The sequence below is a fragment of the Toxotes jaculatrix genome, chromosome 9 (genome assembly GCF_017976425.1).
Source record: "Toxotes jaculatrix isolate fToxJac2 chromosome 9, fToxJac2.pri, whole genome shotgun sequence".
NCBI classification, from domain to species: Eukaryota; Metazoa; Chordata; class Actinopteri; family Toxotidae; genus Toxotes; species Toxotes jaculatrix.
Genome location: NC_054402.1, coordinates 1,454,857 through 1,464,080, shown reverse-complemented (window position 1 = coordinate 1,464,080; position 9,224 = coordinate 1,454,857). Strand labels below are relative to the sequence as shown.

The following is a 9,224-nucleotide window of genomic DNA, read 5'->3' as shown; positions in this document are numbered from 1 at the left end:
GCCGTGCACGAAGGCACCGCAGGCCCCTGAGGCGATGAGGTTGACGGTGTTGGTGTCCAGTTTCTCCTTGGGGGCGTCGTCGGCCCACTTCCTGCCAGAGGAGAACTCTCCAGAAGCAAAGAGCTCCTTTGCCCGTTCATGGGCTGTACGCTTCCTCTGGACACAGAAAAGAGGAGGAGGAGGAGGAGGCAGTGAGTGGAGCTGTGCTGATTAACATTATTTTTCATTCTTATTTCTTATTTTGCTCTGTAAGAAAAGCAGAAACCTCATGAATAAACAGCTACTCACCCTGAGATCAGACATCAGCTTCTTGTCCAGAGTTTGCTCCAGAAAGTGAGGACTGACCTGCAGCATTGAACCCTGACACACACACACAAAAAAAAAGTTTTACTTCCAATGTTGTGTTTGCGTGTAAATGAAAAGTCCTTCGTAGATATAGAATCTGTTAATGCAAAGGCTTTTTCTCATTCAGATGTAGGAGCCTGTTCTGTGTTTGTTATGGCTTCACTCGGTCTTCACAGAGCTGCTGCAGAATGAGCCACAGAGCTTATGAGATGTAGGTGAGTGAAAAGTTTTAATGAGATGAGGCAAGAAGAGCAACACGTTGCATCAGTGATGGATCTAAAAAAGCATTTTGCTGTTAAAGCCTCATTAAATGACCACGGAGAGCGTGAGGGGAGCTCAACCCTTTCCTCACAGTGAAAGTGTTTATGGGGATGAAAACGTGTTGGGATACGACGTGTGTGTTGGTCTGATCCGGTTCCCTCACCAGGGTTTTGGCGGCCTGCACCCGGACCATCCACGAGCCATCGCTGACCATGTGACTGATCTTCCCAAATGCGTCGTCAACCAGTCGGATCTCTTCGTTGGATGATGGGATGGGCACGATGCTGATTGGACAGTGAGAACAGTGAACCAGAAGTCAGGCAAAGTCACTGCAAAATGCTGCAGAACAAGAGAGTGAGTCGGTCTGAGCGTCAGGGTTTTCCTACCTCTCTGGGTACAGCTGGCTGAGCACCCACACCATCTGCACTGCTGCAGAGCGGACCTGCTCATAATCATCTGACAGCAACCTGCAGGCCTACACATCAGAAATACTTCATCTGAATCTGCCAGAGGATAAATCCAAATGTGCACTGTGAACCTCTGCTGTTACCTGGTCATAAATGATCTGATGAATCTTCATTCCTCTCTCATGCAGCTGCAGCTGGAAAACAATCCGACAGCACAAAGAATGAGCTGAGTTTAAAATAAAAAATAAAAAATAGCAATCATCATCAATCACAATATGTAATCAAGCCTCATTGTGTGTGTGTGTGTGCATGTTACAAAGTACTTGTGAATTAAAACATTTGCATTTGCAGTGGGGCTCCTTGTATTTGGTATTATTATTATAACAATCACTTCATTGAGGGCAGGTGCCGCCGGTGTCCTACCATGGCTTTGAGGGCCGCAGTACGGACTCTGGGGTCCTGGTCTCCAAAGTAGTCACTGATGATGCTCTGCACATCCCTCACTCCCCCTGGAGCGCCAAGCAACACACAAAATGAACGTTGCAACAAAACCGTGATAACACATCACTGAACAACTCGGTCATGACTCATAAATGTGAGTTTTCATAAGATCTGAGTAGGGCTGAACGATTTCAGGAAAAAATCTAACTGATAATTTTTCTGGCAGATATTGTGATTCACGATTTTCTTCAAATCAAGCTTCAGTGCAATATTCACAACATTTACAAACATGACAGAAAACTACATCATTAAAACATTAAACCACGTGATAACAATGCTTTTATTCATTGGTTGTTGCGTTATCTTAGCCCGCCCCTTTCCTTTTTTGATTGACAGCTAAGTGACAGGCTCGATTGGTGAGTTTGGCAGGTAGGGAGACGGCATGTATCAGTAAAATAGTTGACACAGCAGATCCTGGGTCAGTCAGGAGCAATGCAAAAAAACGCAGCTTTGGCGATCACATGATCACATTGTCTGAAATCTCAATTTCGATCAGGAAACGATAAATCGTTCGGCCCTACATCTGAGTCAGAGTCACAGTTCACCTATTGATGTGCCCAGTCTCTCACTGTCTTTGTTCAGAGGACTGTCCACCATGCCGAGACATCCCAGGAGCTGCAGACACTTGTTCCTCACCCCAAAATAAGTATCAGACAGGTGCTGAGGGGAAGGAAGACAAACAACACAGATGTTGTTGTTGCTTTCTGAAGAGAGTCTTGTTGGATTCGTAACGTGTGAACATTTCATGAGTAGTACTGTGCGTGCGTCACCTTGCAGGCCACCTCTATGAGCCTCTGTCTGACTGTAGGGTTCTCAGGTAGTTGTGTACCAATGACCAGCAGAGTGTCCAGAAGCTGGGCAAGGACCTGATGGGACTCTGCAAACACAGAGAGAAAAAAGAACAGAGCAAACACACAAACTTTGTTACCTACTAAAGTTTGTGTTTTTTTAGCACAGTTTGAATAAAATTTAATTTTATGTTAAGGTGTAAATGTTTGTTAGTGCTTTGCCAGAGATGATTCTACAGATGTTCTTGCAATTTCCACTGCTTCCCTGGAGAGGTCACTGAAAACTTTAAACCCTTTTAATATCCGCATATCAAAATCTGTTTTAGAATCATCTTTAATTAGAAAACTATAAATACATACATTTTTCCTCAATCTGGCCAAACATGTCTCATTACACTGCTCAGTGCATAGGAACAGTAATGCTGCTAAGCATTGTATATTTTATGTGTAATTATGGTTTATTGACTGTTCAGAGACAATTTCAGGGTTGAGAAAATTCAGATGTGTCTTACTCTCGTTGTTGAGCGCATTAATGGCGTCGTCAACGATGCAGTCAGGGCTGAAGCCCTGAGTTTTGGACAGCAGACCCAGCAGAGAGGCAATCTTCAGCCTCACTGAATTATCTGTCTCCTGGAAGAGGGCGACATCATCAGCATCAGATGTGTTCTGTTCATTTCAGCTTAGACTGAACACAATGAACATAACTTTAGTTGGGTTAAGTAGGTGTTACAGTCACAGAGCACTGTTTTATCTCTTTCATACAGTCAAATAAAGATCAATAAAAGGAACGACAGATATTTGTGAGGACAGCTGAGCTCTTTAGTTACAACTTTGCAGTGATTATCTTTATATTTCTAAAGCTCTCAGTAGTTCTTTACCTTGTAGTAGTGCTCCAACAGGATCCGGACCACACCCTCCACACTCTCCGCCTCCACAGGCTTGCGTGCGAACTGCAGCAGGTACTGCAGGGCATCAGTGGAGTTGGTGGCCTTACAGAGGTCAATGTGCAGAGCCGCAGATTTACTGGGTTTGGACAGACGCAACTTCTTGGCCGGAGCTTCTTCATGAGGAATCTGCCAGCGTGAGAAAGCTTGAACTGAAATATTATTTCTACAAAAGGAAGGTGGCATCCTTATCTCCCCTCATGGTGTGTCACGTCTTCTGTTCAGACAAAACCCTCAACCCAACTTATTTATTCAACATTACTCAGTCACATGTGAACATTTTACAAACTTGAGAATGTTTATTTATCAACAGTCATATTCTGTGAGTCTGACCTTCATACTGGTTCCTTGTATAACTAGCACCTGTAGAAATTTGACTTCATTCTAAATTTGTTCTCAGTGTTGGAACAATAATAGAATTATCCACAGTAAGTGAAGACCAACAGGTGCCACAATTACACACACAGTTTGGTACATAAGTATTTCTGCAGGGACACATTTTTTTTGTAATTTCCTCAACACACTTTAATCACACCATGATGGTTAGATCTGTTGTATGTGTGTTTGATGGGCGATGACTGTACTGAGAAACCATGGTGAAATAATAACCATCTCATAACCATACAACCAGCTTCACAAAGACACTCCTCAATAACAGCACTAACCTTACTAAATCTTTCTTCAGCATAAAACTTACACCTTATCTTTAAACTAATTCAGTGTGATTTAATGAACCCAGAACGTGGGAATATATCACACTGTACAGTCTTTAGTTTTGAACTGACTTCACTAACCTGGAAAGATCAAATCAGATGTTGCAACTACTTCTGTCAGCACTGAGCAGATCCAGATCAGTTAAGGATGGATATTTTAGAAAAGACCAACAAATCTGAAACAATACCCGGCCATTCACTTTTACAGGCCTCCAAGTGTTTGGACCACCCGTCAATAAATAACAAGAAACCACTGAGCACCCTGCGTCTATCTTAAAGCGTTCGTTTTAGCTAACGTATTCAAACTGAGGCAGTTAGCTCTCTGGAGTTGAGGCTAATTAAGTCTCGTGAACCACAGCCAACAGCCCAAGTTCAATTTAAAACCGTCAAACAACAGCTTTTATTTTGTACAAAGATGACAAAGGTGATCTGAGTTGTGTTGTGACTGTGAGCCGCCGGCTGTTGTTGGGTTATGTTAGTTAGCCACTTAGCATTAGCGTTACTAAGCTAGTTAGCGCATCGTTCCTCTCGAGTTACGCGTCAGCAGCGATAAGAAAGCTTCATGTGCTCACCTGTACAACTTTGGAAAATTCCTCATAAACTCGCTTTTTCAAATGTGCTGCCATGTTCAAGGAAAGATGGCAAGCTAGGCTTTCCTCTCCAACAGCAAACCGATAGCAGCAACATGAAAGTGTCCCTTTTGTTTCCCGTAGCTACGGCAAAACGCGTTCAAACAAAGTAAAACGCGTTTTATAAATTACGCTCGTTCTGACGTACCTGCTAAAATGATTTTTAACTCAAATTAACATTTGATGACATGTCAGATATATATATATATATATATTTTTTTTTTTCACCATATATTTTTCATGATCTCTAAAAATGAGTGATAGATGTTAAGGAATGCGTCAGATATACCAGAATTTATTATAGTGAGCCATTATTTTACTTAAGTGCACTTTTTTTGACATGTACTCACACTTATTTAGAATCAGCACAGAAGAATCATTCTTCTTCTGTGTTAGCAGATCACTCCTCAGAGGATAACCAACCTGCAGACATCTGACGGTGTAAGTGACCAACATCCAAACCGATGCAGATGCCAGAGTTCGTGGTCATGGTTATTAAGAGAACAGAAATGTATAATGGAGAATTTCGACAAAGGACAACAAATTCATACAAAAACTATGAATTTATTGACAATCTGATACAAAGACATGAACTCTCCTCAGCAGGAAAATCAGATATTAAACTTGTCTTTAGGTACAAAACAGAAAACTTTTTTTTTTTTTTTTTTTTTTTTTTACAGTTAATAACAGGGTCTGGGAATTTGGGGGCTGCATCTCAATAGCCTCCTGTAGCTGACTGGGCTCCATCACAAAAGTGCAGAACAGCACACACTGTCCATTTGACCTGGACACATCAGTAGAGACAGAGGTGGAGGACAATACATGTGAGCTCCAATGCAACGGAAAATAATGAGAAGATGAAGAAAGATAGAGAAGACTACTGAGATGACTTTAAGTACAGAGGAGAAGGAAGAGAGTATGAGTAAGTGCTGCCGCAGTCCTCCTCCTCCAATCCCATGATGCAACTCTGGTGCTTTGATTGGCCACTGAGATGACTTTCATCTAGGGAAAGAGTCAGATAACATGAATGAACAAGACTGAACACAGCAGACAGTGATGTGTCACATTCTGATCATCTGATCCCATCATTACCTACAATGATGTGTCTGATGTTTGTTGTTATTTTTGCCACCAATCAAATCTTTGATTTCAAATGAAGTATTAATGCTGATGAACGACGGGAGGATTTTGTGAAATCCCGTGTCTAAAGGTCTAAATCGTCCTCGAGATGTTCTCTAAAGAAAAATCACTACGTTATCCCACAATTTAGCTTCTCCTGTCAAGCTAAAGACACATCTGTGAAATATTTCCACCGTGGCAGGGATGAAACATCACAGCCAAAACATAATGAAGCCACATCGGGTGGAGCTGTGATGAGATGGTGGATGATCCAGGTTAGATATCGTCAAGATGTTTGATTTACCAGTGTTCAACGTCTGCATCCTCAAACTGACCGGCCTCCATCGCTGCTGCATCCACCTCCATACCATCTGTCAACAATAGCACACACACAAATTATCAAACAAGACCGACACTCTAACCGACCGGTCCCAGACCTCTCAGGTCATCTGGGTCTGCTCACTGTCTCCAGAGTCAAAGCAGCGTTCAGTTTTAAAGCTCCACGTCTGAATAAAAGTATGTGACTCAAACCTTCAAATTCAGCTTTGCTTTCCTCGGTCCGGACACCGGCCATGTGGTACTGCTGAGCGACGCTCTGGGCTAACATCCCCTCCAGCCTCTCCAGTGTCGCTTGGCCCTCGTGCGTGAGCGCCGACAGACCCTCATCGCAGGTGTAGAAGGTAGGGATGTCGGCGTGACCGTGCTCTGGGTGGCGGAGGAGAGAGGCTGTGACTTTAACAGCAACATAACAGATTTTTGAGAACCACAACCAACAGAAGACTTTATTGTAACAGCTGCTGGAGGCCAAAGAATCTGAAACAGCAAACAGCACCAGCTCTCCATAACTATTCTGATACACAACAGACACAATATATTCTTCACTCCTGGAGTAAAAAGGGTCAACAGAAGGAGTTTAGTTGTGTAAATACACAGCGATGAATGTTGGACCTCTTACCTGCCTCTGCAACCAAAGAGTCCAGAAAACCAGCGAGAGACGGACAAACAGAGACACGAGGAGAAAATAAACAAGTCAACATTTTCAGTTCTGTCTGGAGCGTTTTATAAAACCTGTGTCTCCAAAATTCAAAACACTGAAATGAATAAGATGAAAAGTCTGACTGCAGTTCTGACATCATTAGGTCTCATCTACATTTCTAAACCCAAACAAGTTGATGAAATCTCTCCATTTAAGTAAAAACACTGCAGTTACACTGTTCATCACATCAAACATCTGAACATTCAAAGAGATCTGACAGTTTTCACTTCTATGAATTCACCAGAAAATCAAAGAACAGCAACAAAAAATAACAATAAAATAAAATAACCAAGGTGTTTTGTTTGTTTTTTTTCTGATTTTCTTTTACTGATTTTGTGAATGGATCCTTCACACACACATATTCCCTCTAAGAATATCTACACTACCAAAGAATCTTTCAATCTAAAATTATGCATCTTTGAAAAAACTGAAATGTGTGTGTTTTTGTGTATCTGTTTTTCCTCACCAGCCTCCTCCACGTCATACTCCTCTCCTTCGAAGTCGTTGTCGGAGTCGTCGTCCTCTGGGTCCGGGTGCAGCGCCTGGCACTCGCACATTGCTGAGAACATGGACTCCACTGCACACAAAGACACACACACACACACAATGAATGAAAAGGCTCAAGCAGAAAAAAAAAACAAAAAAGGAGAATCACAGTATCTGTGAGACACAATGTGAAGTCGTGTATCAGTCGTCCGTGGTGTGGTCACTCACACGCCGCCTTGTTGCTGGGCACAAATCGAATCTCTGTGATCACTCCTTCCCCATCATCATCGCCACCACCGCTGCTGCTGCCGCCGTCGTCGTCATCTTCATCGTCAGCTGCTTTCTCTGCCATTTCTGCCTCGTTCTCATCTGAAAGGGATGAAGGAGAAAAGTTTAAAAGTCAAAGCAGCAGAAACAAACAGAAAGTGGCCAAATGCCAAGGTTGATGTAAAAGTGTCCAGAGTTTCACAAGATTCAAGCAAAATGATGGAAAAAAAAAAATAACCATAGGGTATCAAAGAAATTACAACTCCTGATTAATACTATAGCACAGATTTATGCCACTAAACAAAGTTTCCCTTGTATAATGATAAATAACAAACATTAGGCCAAAAACCAGAGATGCCCAATGTGACTTCTAAAATCTCCCAGATCCCAGATCTAAAAAAAATGATCGATTGAAACTTTATACTTTGGGGTTCCCCTCACCGCTAAGTTTGCCGTTGACCATGACGTACAGGTGTTCCTGTGGGTAAGCACTAACATCTCTGGAGATGGCGTGCAGACCGATGGTGGGATACTCCAGAGAGAAGCCCATCCCTGAACCATCGAACCACGACAGGCGCCTGGGAAAGAGAAAACAAACACACACAACTGACAACTGTTCAGGTTTAAGCTGCAGAGCCACTGGAGAATGTACATACACACTGTAAGAAACATTTAATGGCAGTTTTGTCCTGTAAAGGACTGTTTGACGGCCTCCACAGAAATCTTATGTTTCACACTTTGAATTTTTATCCAAAGCCCAGTGACAGGAGGCAGGTATTTAAGTAAGAGACAGTGCACAAAAACGATTAAAAACGATTATTCGATTATCAAAATTACTGACAATTTTCTGTTAATGGACTGATCAATTCCTGGTTCTTATTTTGAAAGAGACTGCTCCGGAAGTGTTGAGCATGAGGTTTGGCGGGGTCATGGAGCGTTTTGTTATGTTGTTATGAACTTACTGTTCTGAATGCTGGTGTAAGTCACCGTTATATCTGTACAACACACCGACAAACCACAGGTGACACACTCACCTGTAACCTGAAACCGGTGGTTCAAAGAGAAAAACTCACTTACGTTTCAGCGACGTACAGCGTGCCGCAGCCCAGCCTCTGGCCGTCCATCACCGCCGTGGTCTCGGCTTGCTCATGTCGTACTCCCTCGGTGGGTGGATGGAGATTCTTCAGTAAAACCATCGTTACCGTCCCGCTGGATGAGGTGGCGGGAGAGAAAAGACACCAGGCGTCGGCACGAAGCTGTGTGACCTATTTCGTGCTACAAAGCCTGCTAATTCAACCAGGGACAACTTCCCAGTAAGCGGGCGCCCGACAGCTGGAGGCGGATAAGCTGCGAGACGTGTGTTTCCTCTCCGACACTCACCGAACCGAACCGAGCCGAGCCGAGCCGAGCCGCTCAGAGGACGAATAAAAGCGTCAGGGCGGCGTAAAGTCTGAAAACAAACGAGTTAGCAGAGTGTAGCTGAGGCTGGCGACTCCTCAACATCGAGCTTTCAAAGACGAAATATCGCGGTAAAGACGCAGCGACGCTTCAACACGCCACAAACTCACGTGTCCACTACGTCGTTACGTTTGTTTCTACGTAACATCGCCATTCCCGTAGCAAGTGCGCGTCAATGTTTCTTCGTAATTTTATTTTGAAAGTTCTTACCGGAAACGTTCGTTTTTGTATTATCTAACTTGACAATTATTTTCACATTGTTTTTTCAAA

At 43.0% G+C, this 9,224-nt stretch overlaps 2 protein-coding genes across 4 annotated transcripts in view; both read right to left on the bottom strand.

The window, feature by feature from the left end:
- ints4 (integrator complex subunit 4) overlaps positions 1–4,663 on the bottom strand; it is a 10,260-nt gene extending 5,597 nt beyond the window's left edge. The window contains exons 1-11 of the mRNA XM_041045940.1: positions 4,532–4,663; positions 3,181–3,375; positions 2,815–2,932; positions 2,285–2,391; positions 2,060–2,174; positions 1,437–1,522; positions 1,157–1,207; positions 993–1,081; positions 770–890; positions 289–360; positions 1–156 (exon numbers count right to left, since the gene is read on the bottom strand). The exon at positions 1–156 is cut by the window's left edge and continues 19 nt beyond it. Coding sequence (XP_040901874.1) covers positions 1–156; positions 289–360; positions 770–890; positions 993–1,081; positions 1,157–1,207; positions 1,437–1,522; positions 2,060–2,174; positions 2,285–2,391; positions 2,815–2,932; positions 3,181–3,375; positions 4,532–4,585 — 1,164 coding nt within the window. The 5' untranslated portion in view covers positions 4,586–4,663. The remainder of the gene's footprint in view (positions 157–288; positions 361–769; positions 891–992; positions 1,082–1,156; positions 1,208–1,436; positions 1,523–2,059; positions 2,175–2,284; positions 2,392–2,814; positions 2,933–3,180; positions 3,376–4,531) is intronic.
- A 469-nt stretch (positions 4,664–5,132) lies between these two features.
- On the bottom strand, positions 5,133–9,053 carry clns1a (chloride channel, nucleotide-sensitive, 1A). Of its 3 annotated transcripts, none has more exons than XM_041045944.1 (8): positions 8,574–9,050; positions 7,938–8,074; positions 7,458–7,598; positions 7,210–7,320; positions 6,663–6,668; positions 6,239–6,412; positions 6,012–6,078; positions 5,133–5,590 (listed from the first exon to the last, which is right to left on the bottom strand). In XM_041045944.1, coding segments are annotated over exons 1-8 (756 nt in total). In that variant the 5' UTR covers positions 8,693–9,050; the 3' UTR covers positions 5,133–5,589. The 3 variants fall into 3 exon arrangements, with proteins under 3 accessions (XP_040901878.1, XP_040901876.1, XP_040901875.1); XM_041045942.1 differs by lacking the exon at positions 5,133–5,590 and having other exon boundaries at positions 6,008–6,078; positions 8,574–8,705; positions 8,877–9,053; XM_041045941.1 differs by lacking the exon at positions 5,133–5,590 and having other exon boundaries at positions 6,008–6,078; positions 8,574–9,052.
- Positions 9,054–9,224: the final 171 nt, after the last annotated feature.